Consider the following 17,114-nt stretch of genomic DNA (forward strand, 5'->3'; position numbering starts at 1 on the left):
ACGAAATATTGGTAAAATACCTTTACTTTTTCAAACGGCTGTGGCTAAGAATCTGAATTTTTAATAGTCTACAGTCTTTGCTTTTCCATCTTTCCAGCAGTCTTTAGAACTAAATTTCAATTTAAATTTTATTTATATAGTGCCAATTCATGAAACATGTCATCTCGAGGCACTTTACAAAGTCAAAATCAATCATATTAAACAGATTGGTCAAATATTTCCTATATAAGGGAACCAGTTGATTGCATCAAAGTCCCGACAAGCAGCATTCACTCCTGGAGAAGCGTAGAGCCACAGGGAGAGTCGTCTGCATTGTCCATGGCTTTGCAGCAATCCTTCATACTGAGCAAGCATGAAGCGATAGTGGAAAGAAAAACCACCCATTAGCGGGAAGGAAAAACTCCAGCAGAACCGGGCTCAGTATGAACGGTCATCTGCCTCGACTGACTGGGGGTTACAGAAGACAGAGCAGAGACACAACAAGACAGACAAAAACACACAGAAGCACACATTGATCCAGTAATCTGTTCTATGTTAGATGGTAATAGCCGGTGATTTGTCTTCCCTGGAAGATGTCACAGTTAACAGAATGCCAGACCAGATGTACCTACTATGAAGAAAAAAGAGAGAGAGAGCAAAAAGTTAAAAGCTGAAATGACAACAGTCATTTCAATGCAACGCAATGCAAAACTGGGGAACAGTAGAAGTCAGTAGAGTGAGAAAAATAGGCCCTGATGTCCTCCAGTAGCCTAAGCCTATAGCAGCATAACTATAGAGGTAGCTCAGGGTAACATGAGCTACTCTAACTAGAAGCTTTGTCACAAAGGAAAGTTTTAAGCCTAGTCTTAAAAGTATAAAGGATCTGCCTCCCATTCTACTTTTAGACTCTAGGAACCACCAGCAGACCTGCAGTCTGAGAGCGAAGTGCTCTGTTAGGAACATACGGGGTAATCAGAGCTCTGATATATGATGGAGCTTGATTATTAAGGGCTTTATACGTTAGAAAAAGAATTTTAAATTCTATTCTTGAGTTAACAGGAAGCCAATGAAGGGAAGCTAAAATCGGAGAAATATGATCCCTCTTGTTGATTTTCATCAGAACTCTTGCTGCAGCATTTTGGATCAGCTGAAGACTTTGAACTGCGATTTGTAGACTTCCTGATAGTAAAGAATTACAATAGTCCAGCCTTGAAGTAACAAATGCATGGACTAGTTTTTCAGCATCACCCCTGGACAGAATGTTTCTAATTTTGGCGATATTCCAGAGGTGAAAAAAGGAAACTCTGGAAACCTGTTTAATATGGGATTTAAATGACATGTCTTGGCCGAAAACAACACCAAGATTTTTTACTTGGTCTTGCTTAATACAGAATAATTTATAAAAGAGATTAGGTTTTTGTTGATGAAATGCATTATACTTCACAATTAAAACTATTTTGAGACGTTAACGTTGGTTACTTACATTTCTCAAGTTCCAAAAATCAAAACAGTCTCTCCTGCTTCTTTACAGAACAGCACTCAGCAGCTTTCTTCTATTTTAGAGTAGCTAATATTTTGTTTTTTAATTGGGATTAGTCTCGTAGCCTAGTATTAATCATAGTAACCGTAGTATCCCAGTATGAATGAAATTTAAATCTCGGGCTCCAAACATTCACAGTGCAGTCCATGTAAGCTGCAGATTTAAAGGGACAGGAAAGAAAAGGCAGGCAGACGGATTAAGCGGCAGCAGCAGCCATCAGAAAGCGGATTTGTGAGAGGAAAAGAAGTGACTGCAGCAACAACATTGTATTGTAAATTATAAACATGTTATTCACGTTGTATTATTGGTAGGGACAAGTAGGTCAGTCCAAAATTTTGGCAGGGACATGTCCCTATGGTCCCTATGCAAACCTAGGCCCGTGGATGAGAGGTTTCCCAATTGTCCATCCTGGGTCCTCTGCTATTCAATATCTACATGCTCCCTGTCAGGGCTCAGCTTTGCCTGCTTCACCCTGGACGTTTCTAGCACTTTCCACCTCTCATTCAGCCCAGTTCTCCACTCCACCCTTGATCAACGCCAGCTGCCACCGGCAATTAAGCCAAACTGATTCCACCTGCCACTCTGCCTATGTGACGTCCCCCTAACAGCCTACTTAAACCCTCCTCAGAGTGCTCATCCTCACGGAACATCTTTCAATATTCCTTCAGTCATACCTCTTCCTTGCCTTGCCTCACGCCTACATGCCTGTGCTCCTGATATCCAACTCGCTGTGTTTCCTACGTCCGCCCGTCTGAGCTCCCTACACCTGCCATTTCCAGCTCCAGCCATCATCATCAGCGCTCCAGTTTGGTACAGTTCCCTGTCCATCCTCCATTACTCATGATAACGGGGCGCGCATGTGGCGCAGCAGGTAGTGCGACCCATATACAGAGGCCTTAGTCCTCGACGCGGTCGACCCGGGTTCGAATCCAACCCGCGGTCCTTTGCCGAATGTCTCTCCCCTTCTTCTACCCCCCTTCCTGTCAGCCTACTTTCGGAAAAAGCGAGCCACTAGAGCTGCAAAAAATCCCCCCCCCCAAAAAAAAACCAAAAAAAAAAAACAACTCTCTGATAACGTGGCTCTGTGTGCGGCTGAATTTGGGTTCAACTCCACAAATCCTGACAGTACGTTCCAGCCACATGAACCCATCGCCCACACTGAGCCCATGTTTGAGCCAGATGGACCCAACCCCGCTCTCTGTGAGCAGACCAGCAGAGACCGGGCTCGATAAAGACCTGGAGTTTTTCAAGAAGCAGCTTAGGGAGTCCCTGGACGTCATTGCCACACTGTGCGAAGAGCTCGACAATTAAAGACAATTACTGTGCTGCGGTTGCCCAGATCTTCTACAGGCCACCACCACCCAAACCTCTACTCATCAGCCTGTCCGCCTCCTCCGCCACTGCTGCTCTCACCGCTGCTGCTCTCGACCGTCAGCCCTGTTATGGGCGTTCTGAAGCTGAGCCTACTCCCTCAGCCAAACAGCCAGTGACTGAGAAACGCCGCTCTGTGGAGAAAGCTGAGGCGCACCTAAGAGGTCGGAGGAGGGTGCCCAGGCCCCTGCAGCAACCCCTGTCCTTCCAGTTGGTGGGAGATGGGTACGATGATCTTCCTCCGTTGATACCTCCGCGGAGCTACAAGCCGCCTCCTCCGGCGCCAGAACCTTGCTGCTTCAAAGCGCCTCCTTTAGCCCGAGTCCCACACATGAATGAGTCTCAGCTGTGGAACTTTTTCTATGGAGACAGAGAGGACCTGTTCCCTAGCTAGTCTGTCCCTGCCTATCTGGTCCCTGTTCACAGGGACAGCCTCGCCGTCGCCGGCCGCTGAAGGACCTGCTTCGCCTCTGCCCACCGCTCTCAAACCCCGTGAGGGCTTGGTCCAGAGGGACCCACCTGCCTCCAACGCTCTGAAGTCCCATAAGGAAGTCCAAGGGGACCCGCCTCCATTCTTTGCTCTCAAGTCCCGTGAGGAGGTGATCCAGGAGGACCCGCCAGCCTTCACCATTCTTAAGTCCCGTGAGGCCTGGGTCCAAGGGGACCCGCCGGCCTCCAATGCACCCGAATCCAGTGAGGCGGTCCAGGAGGCCTGCCTCCAGCCGTTGCTCCCCAACACCAGCCTCTCCCCCGGTCCCCAGAGCCTCAGGTGGCCGGCGTTCACTCCCTCTGGCCCAGATCATAAAAAACAGCAGTTATCATAACTATGCAGAAGAAACACAGCTCTAATTCACCATGTCACCAGGTGACTGTGAAGCCATTCAAGCACTGAGTAAATGCTTAAAAGAAATCAATGCATGGATGTGCCAATTTTTTCTTCTTAAATACAAACAAAACTGAAGTAATAACTTTTGGACCAATAGAGGAGTGATCAAAAGTTAGCACACAGCTTCAGTCACTTCAGCTAGAAACCACTGATCAGGCCTGAAATCTAGGTGTAGTGATAGACTCAGACCTGAACCTCCAAAAGCATCTAAAGACAATTACAAGATCGGCTTTCTATCACCTGAAGAACAATTCCAGGATTAAAGGAATAATGTCTCAGCAGGATCTGGAAAAACTAATCCATGCGTTTATATTTAGTCTGATTGATTACTGCAACGGTGTTTCCACAGGTCTGTCTGAAACGTGGATCAAACAGCTACAGCTGATCTAGAACGCGGCTGCCCATGTCCTCACTAAGACTAAGAATGTAGAGAACATGGACCCGGTTCTGAAGTCCTCACTAAGACTAAGAACGTAGAGAACATGGACCCGGTTCTGAAGTCCTTCCATGGCTCCCTGTATCTCAGAGAATAGACTTTAAAATACTTGTGTTAGTCTATAAATCCCTGAATGGCTTAGCACCTAAATACATCACAGACTTGTTATCAGTGTATCAACCCTCCAGACCACTAAGGTCTTCTGGCTCAAATCTACTCTGCATACCTAAAACCAGAACACTGTAAAAGTGCTGAAAGCCTGACTTCCTTTAAATCAAGATTAAAAACACATGATTACCCTTGACTGTTCTAATTTACTGAAACATCACGAGTTTAAATTTGTAATCCAACTGTTTTTCAAATCATTGTCTGCTTTTAGTTTTCAGATAAGATAGACTTTATTGATCTCACAGTGGAGAAATCCACTAGTGTCACATCGGCTCAATAATCAAAAGAAGGTGCCAAAAGGAGGAAATGGTGCATGAGGTATATACGGTGGATCAAGGAAAAAATAAAAGAAAGCAGAGATTTAAGATGACTTATATACTTTTAAGGTGACTTATATACATATGGATTGACATTGTACATTAAAGTGGTACCAGGTAAGAACAACAGTGAGGTAGTGAGATAACCATAACAGCTGAAGTCTTTTATTTAACAGGATTATTGCACAGGGTATTAAAAAGTAATTGCACTGTGGTTATTTTTTACTTTATTTCAGTTATAGTGCAGCATTATAGAATCTGATAGCAGCAGGGATGAATGATCTGCGGTAGCGCTCCTTTTTACAGACAACGATGTCTAAGTCTGTCACTAAAGGAGCTACACAGCTCCTCCACAGTCTGGTGCAGGTGGTGGAAGGTGTTGTCCATGATGGATGTGAGCTTGGACAACATCCTCCTCTCAGCTACTTCCTCCACCGAGTCCAGAGAAAGGTGACCAGATTTCTGAAATCAAATCTGGGGACATTTCTTGCTCGTACATAAAAATCAATACATCTCATCAAGATGAAATTAGGAAACGGGGACAATAATGGTTTCATTTATTTTTGCATATTTATTAATATTTAAACAACAAAAATCAAGTGTAAAAGCCAGGAATATGCCTCTCCACACTTTTAGTATATCCTAAGATTAATAAAATGAATACATCAATAGTGTTATTAATAGAAACTAGAACTGTGTCTCTGGGTTGGGGCAAAGTAGTGGGGGTGGGAGTGGAGTGGTCAAGGGTTGTTAGCAGAGCTTTCTAATTTTGTGGGGCCCAAAGAGCTTTGCCGCCTCCTAAGGGGAGAGTGAAATGAGGAAAACAAAATCCAGTAAATACAAACGTTTGGCCTGTGGTTGTCTGTGGAGACAGAGTTCCCCCACCTTTTCAAAAAGTGCAACAAATAATCATTCTGTTCACATCTACATACCTATGAACAATAGTTTTTTTTTTGCATTAACATCAAAAAGAAGGATGATATATGTTTCTTACTGTCAACTGGCCACATCAGAGGCCTGTGCATCCCAAAGAAGCAGATTAATTTCTCCCACTAATGGGCTGTGAGCACAGTTCCACTACTTCCTGAACTTCGGCAGCTCCTTTGTGTCCCGTCTTTCATTACTGGACAAGCTGATTAATCCAGGTGTGTGTGGCTGGTTACTGAGGTCAGACACACCTGGATTAATCAGTCTGTCCAGTAATGAAAGACAGGAAACAAAGGAGCTGCCGAAGTTCAGGAGTTAGTGGAACTGTGCTTAGAGCCTGTTTGGGACAAGAAAATGGATTGTGGTGATGTGAGGTGAAAAAGTGTTAAACATGTTCAAAAAAAGCACAGACTTGAAAATCCCCTTGACATGAATGCAAGTGATTGTGTGTATAGTGCAGCATGAGCATGTATAAACTTACATAAAGTGTGTATAACTACATTATGTGTATGGTTGTAGTTGATGTGCCAGTATATTGTTTGCTCCTATAAGGTGAGCTAACTCCGGTCAGTGAATCAGCTACCATGAGATCATCTCTGGTTTCTTCAAGGCCTTCTGTGTCTGAAGAGCCATCAGCCATGGTAGTCAGAGGTCTGGATAAAATAAGAGGAGAAGAGGATATATTATGTGCAGAACTGAAATTTTTAAAACACAAGAAAAACTACAACTAAACTGCCTCTTCATTCCACCACAGCAAAGGAAGTGCAGTGAAACTCATGTTCAGTGCAGAGACTCAGAAAGAGGTTATATCCTCAGACAATTAGGCTTCTCAACTCAAACCTGAGTATATCATGTCAGGAAGTCTGGAAGTCTATGCTCATAAATCACAACCATAAATCAGCAAAACAACTTGTAATAATATCTCTACTTATAACTAACTTTCTGAAATATAAACTAAAGGTCACCAATCAGTTCTAAAACCTCTTTAGACGAGCCCTTGTTGATCCCTGGAGAACCAGCGTACCAGATTAGCGCCTTACAAAGAGTTTTCAATCATTCTGTTACATTTTATCCGAGTGTCTTTCACTCATGTGAGCAGCAACTCGTGGTCTTGTCTAAGTTTTATTGATTACTTTTAAACCTGGACACGAACCAAACATTTCTCACAGGATCAGCCCGATCCAAATAAAATGAATCGCTTAATACACCTACCATAACACAGCAGCTCCCCATCAGTTGTCACCGGTTGACAACGAATTTCCACTTCTTCTTCTTCTGTTTTAATGGCATCTGACATCCAAAGGGATCATTACCGCCATCTAGTGGTGCGCTCTGTTCCTCGTCTTTATATTATCAGCTGCGCAACCAGCTACCGTAACACTTTTTCCCCCTCTGTAAAATCGGGGACATTTCCGGGGACAGCTTTAGCCAGGGACAGGTGGTCCAAAACGGGGACAGTCCCCGGAAATCGGGGACGTCTGGTCACTCTAGTCCAGAGTGCAACCCAGGACAGAAGTGGCCTTCCTCACCAGCTTATTCAGCCTCTTTCTGTTCCGCTCTGTGCGGCCAGGGGCCCAGCAGACGACAGCGTAGAGGAGTGCTGAGGCCACCACAGAGTCATAGAAGGTCTTTAGCAGAGGCCTGCTCACTCCAAAGGACCTCAGCCTCCTCAGGAGGTGGAGGCGGCTCTGGCCCTTCTTATACAGAGCGTCTGTGTTATGAGTCCAGTCCAGTTTATTGTTGATGTGAACACCCAGGTATTTGAAATTCTCCACAGTTTCTATGTCCTGCCCCTGGAATTTTCACAGGTGAGTGAGGAGGGGGTCTTCTTCTGAAATCGATCACCATCTCCTTGGTCTTATTAGTGTTTAAGCACAGATGGTTTTTCTCACACCAGTCCACAAAGTCCCTGATGAACGACCGGTACTCCTGCTCGTTCCCCTCAGACACACAGCCCACAATGGCCGAGTCGTCAGAGAACTTCTGAACATGGCAGCTGTCCGTGTTGTAGGTGAAGTCCGAGGTGTAGAGGGTGAAAAGAAACGGAGACAGAATTGTGCCCTGGGGGGCCCCGGTGTCAGTCAGAATGCCACTTCTGACTGACAGCCGTGCAGCCGCACGTGCTGAGGGCGGTCAGTGAGGTAGTCAATGGTCTAGTCAGCTAGATGTTTGTCCACCCCAGCGTCCTCCAGCTTCACCCTCAGCAGCACCAGTCTGATGGCGTTGAAAGCGCTGGAGAAGTCAAAGCGCCCGCTGCAGCAGACCCGGCTGCATAAACAAATTACAGGTGAGGCATTCCATTTTTTTAGGGGGTCACACTTTTTCAGAATTTTTTTTTATATGCTTCAGGCTGAACAGTTGCTCTGTGACTACTTCTACAGTGCTGAGAAAGAAATTCTCAATAAAATCCCAAAATCTAAAAAAAAAAACAAAAAACAAAAAGCAATAGTGTAGTCAGTGTTGCCAAATTAGGCAGGTTTCCACCCAATTAGGCTTCTTTTGAACCCATTGAGCTGGAGCAAAAACAGCTTATGGGCAGGTTATAAAAATTTGGAAAACTTTTCACCACATTTGTTGAGCTTTTAGAAAGAATTACTAGCACAATATTTCAAAATAGTTGTCAATGTCTGGAAGAAAACTAAAACCATTTTATTAAAATGCCATCTCCTTCAACTAATTTTACCGATCAATTTAATTTTTCAAATAAGTTGAATCTTTTGAATCTGACATCATCAATGAATAATAGTTATAATGAATAACATTGATCAATAGTTATAATAAAGCAAGAAAAGAAAAATCAAGTGTCACTATGAAATTGTATTGGTCAATGTAAATGCCCCAAGAGGGGTTGAGTTCTACTGATCAACTTAAAAATATTTCATGGCTGTGAAAGAGAATTGTTTGGTTGAGCTCTGTAAGAGAAATTAAGTCTATATTAAGGTAGATTTACAACTCACGTTGGGAAGCTATTGATAAAAGTTTTTTTCCCAGTTGATATATTGTGCTTGTTAAAGTGATCTTGTGTGTTATTTGGTTGACTGGTAAATTTTGTGTGGAGCCCGTATGTGCAAAGCTTTTTCTTTGCTTCAGCACAGTTGTGTGGTAATTACATGTTCTTGTGTGTTTAATAGTTCTATGCTTTTAACATGAGAGAGTTTGAGATTTGGGCTTGTTTTATTTCTTTTAAGTTGGGCAGGTTTTATGCTGGGTTTGGGTTGGAAATCAACAGTGAGGCAAACTGTAGCGCTTTGTCTTGACTCAAAAGTCCAGCATAAGTTACACGCTGATAAACATGAGTGCTGGTGTCAGGCTGAACACTGACTGAAATAATAATTCATACTAGAAGAGGTTCTGTACTTACAGCAGCTAGGGAGCACAAGGATCAGAACAAAGCAGAGTTCCCTTCTGCCTAAAAGTAACCCAAGTTTCTGCAGTTTGGCAGTTTTCCTGCTTGATTCTGCTCCTGGTGCTCCTAGCTCTCATAGCTAACCCTCCTAGCGTGAATGTTTATTCCAGTGTTGACTTCCATGCTGACATTTCAAACAGAAATTAATGGCACTCCTTCCAGCTCGCTCTCACTTGCTTTGTTGTCACTTCTTGTAATTGTTTGGTAATCAGACCGAATATCCATCCCACACCACCGACACTGACGGTGACCACAGTCTCTGAAGGCTATGAATGTATTACCCACCGACCCGGCCCTCTCCAGCTGTAATCGGCTAGCATGTTGCCTTCAGTCGTTGATTTGATTGGTTGAATTGCATAATTGACACATCAAAGAAAGTAGTAATAGAACGATGGCCACTCCAAAGTAAAAAAAAAAAAAAAGACAGCTTCCAGTCCAAGGCGGGCACGGCCCCCCAATGCCCGCCCATTCCACCGGGTCTGTGCTGCAGCAAGTAGATGATGGCATCCTCTACTCTGATGTTGGGAGTACATCAGCAGCGTCTCCAGGGTGGGGCTCACCACGATGCGTAGGTGTGCTAGGATGAGGCGCTCCACCATCTTCATTAGATGGGAGGTTAGAGTTACTGGTCTAAAGTGGGCTGGTTCCCTGGCGTGCGGCGTTTTGGGAACCGGTACCACACAGGAGGTCTTCCACAGGGTGGGCACCACCCCCAGGCTGAGGCTCAGGTTGCAGATGTAGCTGAGGACCTCACAGAGCTCATCTGCACAGGCGGGCTGGGGGTTGGAGACGTGTGGAGAGTTGAAGGCATGGAGGAGGCCAGTGTGAGGGGAGTCAAACCGTGTGAAGAACCTGTTTAACTCATCTGCAAACCTGGTGTCACCGTCTGCAGCCCTGCTGCTCCTCTGCCCAAAGCAGAGTTCTTGAGACCTCTCCACTCTACGCTGCTCCTCTCTGTCCCCTGAGTTGAAAGCCTTTTTCTTCTGGTTCAGGAGGACTTTCAGCTCAGGGGTCACCCAGGGGGGGGGGGGGTTGTTTGCAAAGCACCGTAGCGTAGCCGTTGTGTAGGCACAATGCTCTCCACACAGAAGTTCATGTAGTCAGTGATGCATTCAGTCAGGCTGTTGATGTCATCACCATGAAAGCTTTGGAACATGCTCCATTCTGTGGTTCTGAAACAAACCCTCAGTTTCTCAGTGGCCTCATCTGACCAAACTTTCACTGAGCTCTTCTGCGCATAGAGTTTTTTTTGTCTCTGGTTGTACACGTGACATACTGGGTGAGTGTGGGGAGGGTGCAACAAAGGGGAGGTTTGGTTGAAATCTCCGGTCATGAGAAGGAGAGCGCGGGGGTGCTGTGTCTGCAGCCTGGTCACCGCGCCGTGGATCCGCTCACACGCAGCGGTGGCGTCCGCGGAGGGATGTAAACACAGAGCATAATCACGTGACCAAACTCTAGTGGGAGACAGTATGATAGTACGTACGAGTTCATTTCTCATGTTTTATCCATCCATCCATCCATCCATCCATCCATCCATCCATCCATCCATCCATCCATCCATCCATCCATCCATCCATCCATCCATCCATCCATCCCTCCCTTCCTCCCTCCATCCATCCATATTATGCTTTATATTATTTACATTTTTCTACATTTTATTCCTACTTGCTTTTATTCTGCTTTATTTTCCTATGTTTTAATCATATAAGGCACTTTGTGTTACTCTTGTACAAAAATGTGCTGTACAAATGAATATGCCTTGCCTTAATATTGTTAATAACTGCGTTGTTTATCTGTTTTGATTTTTCCCTCTGTTCCGTTTCAGGAGTCCATGTTTTTCAACTGATGTTTTCCTGTTACTGGGATGAGGAGACTCAGAGAGGTGATGGTGCTATGCGGTACGGTTATAATGGAGAAGACTTTATTGCTCTGGATTTAGAGACTCCGAAATGGATTGCTCTACAACCACAAGCCACCCCAATGATTCTTGTATGGGACGTAAATAATGTTAGATCGATGGAGAATAAAATGATTCTCACCCAGGCTTGCCCTGATTGGCTTAAGAGATCTTTGAACAAAGGGAAGAGCATTCTGCTGAGAACAGGTAATTATATGAGAAGATCAAATAAAAATGATTTTATTATGACTGGGATGTTGGGATGTTTAAAATCTATGATTTTACTCTCTGTTTAATATGACATGCTTCTTTAAACTAATGTTAAGATCATTTGGGGAATCCATACTGAGTTATTAAGAGTTAGTAGCAATTCATAAAATCAGTTTAGCAACACAGGATTCAAAGCATGAGTCAAATTTCTCTTCCATTGGGGCTTCCAAAATCCATGATATCATTATTCGATATTACTCATTTTACTAATGATATCCTTTGATTATACTCTATGGAATTTTTTTAATTTGAAATAAAAAATATCTGGGAAGTCCTCTCTGTCATTCTGGCATGGAGCAACACAAAATAGGTTTGTTAATCCTAACTGACCTGAAACATGAAACATTTAGTATGATTTAATGCCAGACATGAAGGAAACAATTTTTTATCTCTTACAGTGTGACTACCTGGCTTGATCTGTATGTGAATGGAAGTTTTATTTTTTGTCATTTTATTTTTAAATCATCCTCATTCCCAATCATTTCCCATTAACTGGTGGCCCTAATCTGTTTCTATATCAACCCTTTCTGACTCCATAGACCTATTTTGTTTCCCCCTGATTTTCTCATTTCTACATTTCCAGAGCATCCCTCCTTGTCTCTGCTGCAGAAGTCTCCTTCCTCTCCTGTCAGCTGCCACGCTACAGGTTTCTATCCTAACAGAGCTCTGATGTTCTGGAGGAAAGATGGAGAGGAAATTCATGAGAATGTGGATCATGGAGAGATCCTTCCAAACGATGATGGGACCTTCCAGATGAGGGTTTACCTGAACATTTCCTCAATCAGTCCTGAAGACTGGAGGAGGTACGACTGTGTGTTTCAGCTTCATGACAAAGAAGAAATTATTAAACTGGATGAAACAGTTATAAGAACCAACAGAGGTAAGCCAAATGATGTGCCTGATACTTTTTGTGTATTTTACTTCTAAATCTAAAAGTCATGTTATTGGAAATTGGGAAGAAATGAGAGTACTTGGAGAAAACCAACACATGCATAAGAACATCTTAACTCCATGCAGAAAGATTGTAAGCAAAGTTCCCAGGGCCTTCTTGCAGCAAAGTGAGGGTGCTACCAACTGTGCCATTATGTAGCCCATCCAATTTAATTCTTTGTATTTATATGGCCCCAATTCACATGATATGTTATCTCAAGGCAGTTTACAAAGTGAATTCAATCAAATCATACAGACAGACTAGTTAAAAAGTTTTCCATCTAAGGAAACTCGGAAGACTGCATCGAGTCATTGATTTGCAGCATTCACTCCTCCTGGATGCATATAGAGGCAATGAAGAGGAAAACTTCCATTTAACAGAAAGAAACATTCACTGGAGCCACGCTCAGTGTGTTCGGCCATTGGCCATGACCAACTGGGGCTATAGACAGACACACACACAAACAAAAATAAAAAAACAAGGCTGTCATAGTTATGGTTCTGTTTAGTTTGACTTTACACTAATGAGGAATTTTTCTGTTAATTTGTTCACTATTAAGCCACCAGCAGTTATCTTTCCAGCTCAGTCTGTGTCCAGCCACCACCCCACTCTGGATTATCTCCACCTGTTCCCACTAATTAGTCACTCAGCTCACCTGTTCACCAGCTTACTAATACCTGCCTCTGCCTACTCAACTCAGCCAGAACATCTCACTCTCTTCACTGCTCCTCCCATGGGATTTGCCTTTGCTTCACCTGCTCATGTGTGCTCTGCCAGCTGGACACTTCTGCTAGGGTCGCCTGTGTCTGCATGCTGCAGTTCAGCCTGTTTCCTGCTCTACTGGATCCTGTGTGCCCTGCCATCTAACCTCTCCTAGTTGAAATTGCCTGGGTCTCCATGCTGTCATGCTACCTGTTCCTCTGTGAGTCTCAGCTGCTTGGTTAACTGTTCTAGTGGTTCTCCGATCTACGTAGCCTGCTGGTTCTGTCACCGCCTACATCTCCCGGTTCTCTGCTGACCGCTGCAAACCAGCACTTTCTACCAGGATTCTTCTGCTAAGACTGTGACTGTTTGCCTGCTTCATCTGCCATTATTTACCCCTTCAATAAACCCTTTTAAAATGTAATTTTGTGTCTGGCTGAAAATCGTGTTCACCTGCAGTAAAGTTTGACAAACTTTACTGCATTTGTATAAAGCACTTTTCAATAACAAGAGGATTCAAAGTGCTGTATATGAACAACAACAAAAAAAAGAAAGTGGAAAGAAAAGCATTACAGTGACAGAGGGAAAACATTACAGAAGAAAGCACGTTGCACTGGAATAGTAGCAGCAGGTCTGATACAGTATAAAACAAGTTGGACTCCAAATTTCAACATCAACAGTTAAAGGCAATTCTAAACAAATGTTTTTAAACTTGATTTACATGAACTCAGGGTTTCAGCACGTTTACAGTCCTCTGGGAGTTTGTTCCAGATAAATGGAGCATGAAAACTAAATGTTGCGGACTCTGCACTGACTCTCCACAGACGTTTTACCCATCATATGAGGGCCTTTACATGAAAGATTTTAAGTGCACCTAATAGTTGGAAAATGCCTTTCCTGGTCTAGACCCTGGGTTGTTAGCATTTTGGAGTACTAAAAAAGTTCACTTGGTCATTTAGGCATTTATTGCTTTATTCCACGGCCCATGTTCCCCCAACAGGACAGACTCCACCCGGCATCTATATGGCTATTAGAGGCTCAGTGTTCCTGACTCTGTGGCAGCCTTTAGTGCAGCCATCTTTAGAAACTCCATGCTTTTACAAAACAGATATTTTTACCAAAGCAGGTAAAAATATGTCTTGACTCTGCGCACTGGAGGAAGTTTGAGTTTCACTCAGGGCTGGCCCGAGGCAAAGCGAACTAAGCAGCCACTTGGGGCCACCGGGAGGCACCCCAATTTTAACTACTTTTAATTTTAATAACTTAAACAAGTGATATAAATCAATGAATGAATCAAGAGAAAACAATTTATTTAATATGTTTTAATAAAAGAGCAATGTATTTTCAGTATCATTTATTTATTTTATATTAATACATAATTGTAAATCACTGTATAATCACTGTATTCATTTATAATATTCGCTATAACATTGTAGCGTGATATTTGTGTCAATAATCTTTTAGCATAGGTGATTCTGCATGCTGGGAGGAGGGCCTTCCCAAAAAATTCTGCTTGGGGCCCTCAAGAGGCTTGGGCCGGCACTGGTTTAACTGCATGCAAACTACGAATGCATGCGACTCTGAGCTGAAAGTATAGGAACCCCTAATAATCAAACTTCTTCATACATCAGAGATCTGATTACCCCATATGTTTCTAACAGAGTACTTCATTAGATTTAAATCATGTGGCTCTTTTGTTGTGGTCTATAGCGGAGTCCATTGTGAGTAATTTTTGCCTGTATAATAAGTGTTTTTTATATGTCAATGGCAACTCAATTTCCCCTTTGGGGATTAATAAAGTAATCCTTATCCTTCTCTCAGACTGCAGGTGTACTGGTGGTTCCTAGAGTCTATAAAAGTAGAATGGGAGGCCACTCTTTTAGTTTTCAGACTCTCCTCCTGTGGAACACTACTCGTTTTGGTTTGTGAGGCAGACACCCGTCTACTTTTAAGACCAGGCTTAAAACTTTCCTTTTTGAGATTTTTCCCACTGTTTTCCTACTGTTTGTATTGTATTGTTGTATTGTATTTGTATTGTTTGTTGTTATTTCAACTTTTAACTTTTGGTTCACTCTCATTTTTCTCTTCATAGTAGGTACACCTGGTCTGGCGTTCTGGTAGCTGTGACATCATCAGGGGAGACAGATCATCCGCTATTACCATCTAACATAGAAAGTACTCCTGGGTCAATGTGAGCTTCTGTGCTTTCTGTGTCTCTACTCTGTTTTGATGAGCGTTCACTTTGAGCCTGGTTCTGGTTCTGCTGGAGGTTTTCCTCCCTGTTAAAGGGGAGTTTTCCTCTCCACTGTCGCTTCATACATGCTCAGTATGAGGGATTGCTGCAAAGCCATCAACAATGCAGACGACTGTCCACTGTGGCTCTACGCTCTTTCAGGAGGAGTGAATGCTGCTTGGAGAGACTTGATGCAACCTGCTGGGTTTCCTTAGAGAGGAAACTTTCTGACCAACCTGGAGGATCTGATGGAGTCTGACTTTGTAAAGTGCCTTGAGATGACATTTGTAAACATATATATACATAAAATTGAATTGAATAGTGATAATATATTGAATATTAATAAATGCGCTTAGGGCACCCATATGGCTGGCACCACCCCTGCATATATCCACACATATTTATATGCACACATATACACAAATAAAACAGGTGGGCTTACAATTGCCTACATACTGTTACAAAGTCACATCATTACTTTTAAAAGATGTATACTATTTTAAGATTCTCATAATACCTGAGGAAGGGTGTTCCATAGTGTTAGCTCACAGAAATTAAAAACTTGTTTAAGTTTTACAAAAGCTCAGATTTTATCATCAGAATTTATTAGATAGAATTAGATAAATGCAAAAGATTTGCAAAGATGTAATAACAAGCTTTTATTTTGTTCTGTTTTTGTTTACCAGAGAGGCATAGTAACATTACCATCCCAATCATAGCTGCTGTGATTGCTTTTGTTCTGGTTTCCATCATTGCTGCTGCTGGATATGTGCTCTATAAAAGGAACAGAGGTAAGTGACTTGGATTTTGTGTTTGAGATAATATATTATTGATGCCTTCATCCATTTTTGAATGTTGTATTTGATAAGGGAATTTACCACCACTCTCTCTGACCTTTCAGCTGACGAGACTCGCTTTGAACTGATTTCAGAGACCTGATGAACAATCCATTGCCTGGTGTTTGAATTAATTATAAATTCTTTCTATGAAATGTTGATTTTTTTAATACTACATCACATTAGAAGGAATTAACCCACCTTGTATTAAGTGAAACCAAATTTCTATCTTTGCCAAAAGCTGTTTATCGAACCATAGATCCAGTTCAAGTCAAACTTGTTTAATCTACTGACGGTTTCAGTTCAGAGCAGATGAAACTAATCACATGAAGGTGACTGTTAAAGAATTTATGCAGAGTTAAATCACTTTTCATAAACTAAAACACCGTAGAGTTGCTGTTGAAGGGAGAAAACAAAAGCCTTTGTCTTAGGGCTTGGTGATATAGAAAAAAAAAACGTATTGATAAAATAAAACTCATATTGATCGATATCGATTATTATCAACAAATTCAAACATATGTTTTAAGTGCAGCCCTGGCCATTTTATGCTGTTGCTTAGCAACCTATTTATAGATATAAAACACACAAACACTGAATTCAAACTCAACCCTTTATTCAACCAACTTTTTACCAAAATTGCAAGTTTTTAAAAAAGAAAAAAGAACGCATGCACTCTGAATCCTTTAAAGGGGGCGGAGCTTAGTGACAGGGCTTTCCAGGGTCTGCGTTGTGATTGGTTGAAAGGAGGATGTAATGACTGTAATATTAACATACATGTTTAAAATGCAAAAGGAAGGAAAACTCTTATTGACCTTTTTTGTTCTATCATTGATATACGTCTATCGATCAATATATATTGTTATTGAATTATCGTCTAGCCCTACTTTGTCTTTGGAAAATGTATTTTTAATGCAAGGTTCTACATTCTCGCTCGGGTTAAATTTGTGGACAGATATACCGTTAGCTTTTCTCATTTAGTACCTGGAATCTTTTTTAGCAGCTAAAGTTGAGCTGATCTTTTGGTCTGTCAAAGGTTTTGTTCTTATTTTTTATACATAATATTATCATTTGTTGAAATAAATATTTTCTTCCTAAGAGTTGTTTGCTTCATATATTATAATTTTTTACCCTATTCAGAGTAACATAGATTTCTTTGATGTTTTAGTAGGTTTCCTCAGGGCTGCTTTTATTTTTCCCCATCATTATCAGCTTCTC

At 42.3% G+C, this 17,114-nt stretch overlaps 1 protein-coding gene across 1 annotated transcript in view; it reads left to right on the plus strand.

Moving 5' to 3' along the window:
- Positions 1-16,407, plus strand: part of LOC105922945 (major histocompatibility complex class I-related gene protein) — a 58,540-nt gene extending 42,133 nt beyond the window's left edge. Inside the window, exons 5-6 of the mRNA XM_036134369.1 lie at positions 15,750-15,854; positions 15,965-16,407. Coding sequence (XP_035990262.1) covers positions 15,750-15,854; positions 15,965-16,002 — 143 coding nt within the window. The 3' untranslated portion in view covers positions 16,003-16,407. The remainder of the gene's footprint in view (positions 1-15,749; positions 15,855-15,964) is intronic.
- The last annotated feature ends 707 nt before the right edge of the window (positions 16,408-17,114 follow it).

This window comes from Fundulus heteroclitus, unplaced genomic scaffold (assembly GCF_011125445.2).
Source record: "Fundulus heteroclitus isolate FHET01 unplaced genomic scaffold, MU-UCD_Fhet_4.1 scaffold_80, whole genome shotgun sequence".
In the NCBI taxonomy this organism is placed as follows: Eukaryota; Metazoa; Chordata; class Actinopteri; order Cyprinodontiformes; family Fundulidae; genus Fundulus; species Fundulus heteroclitus.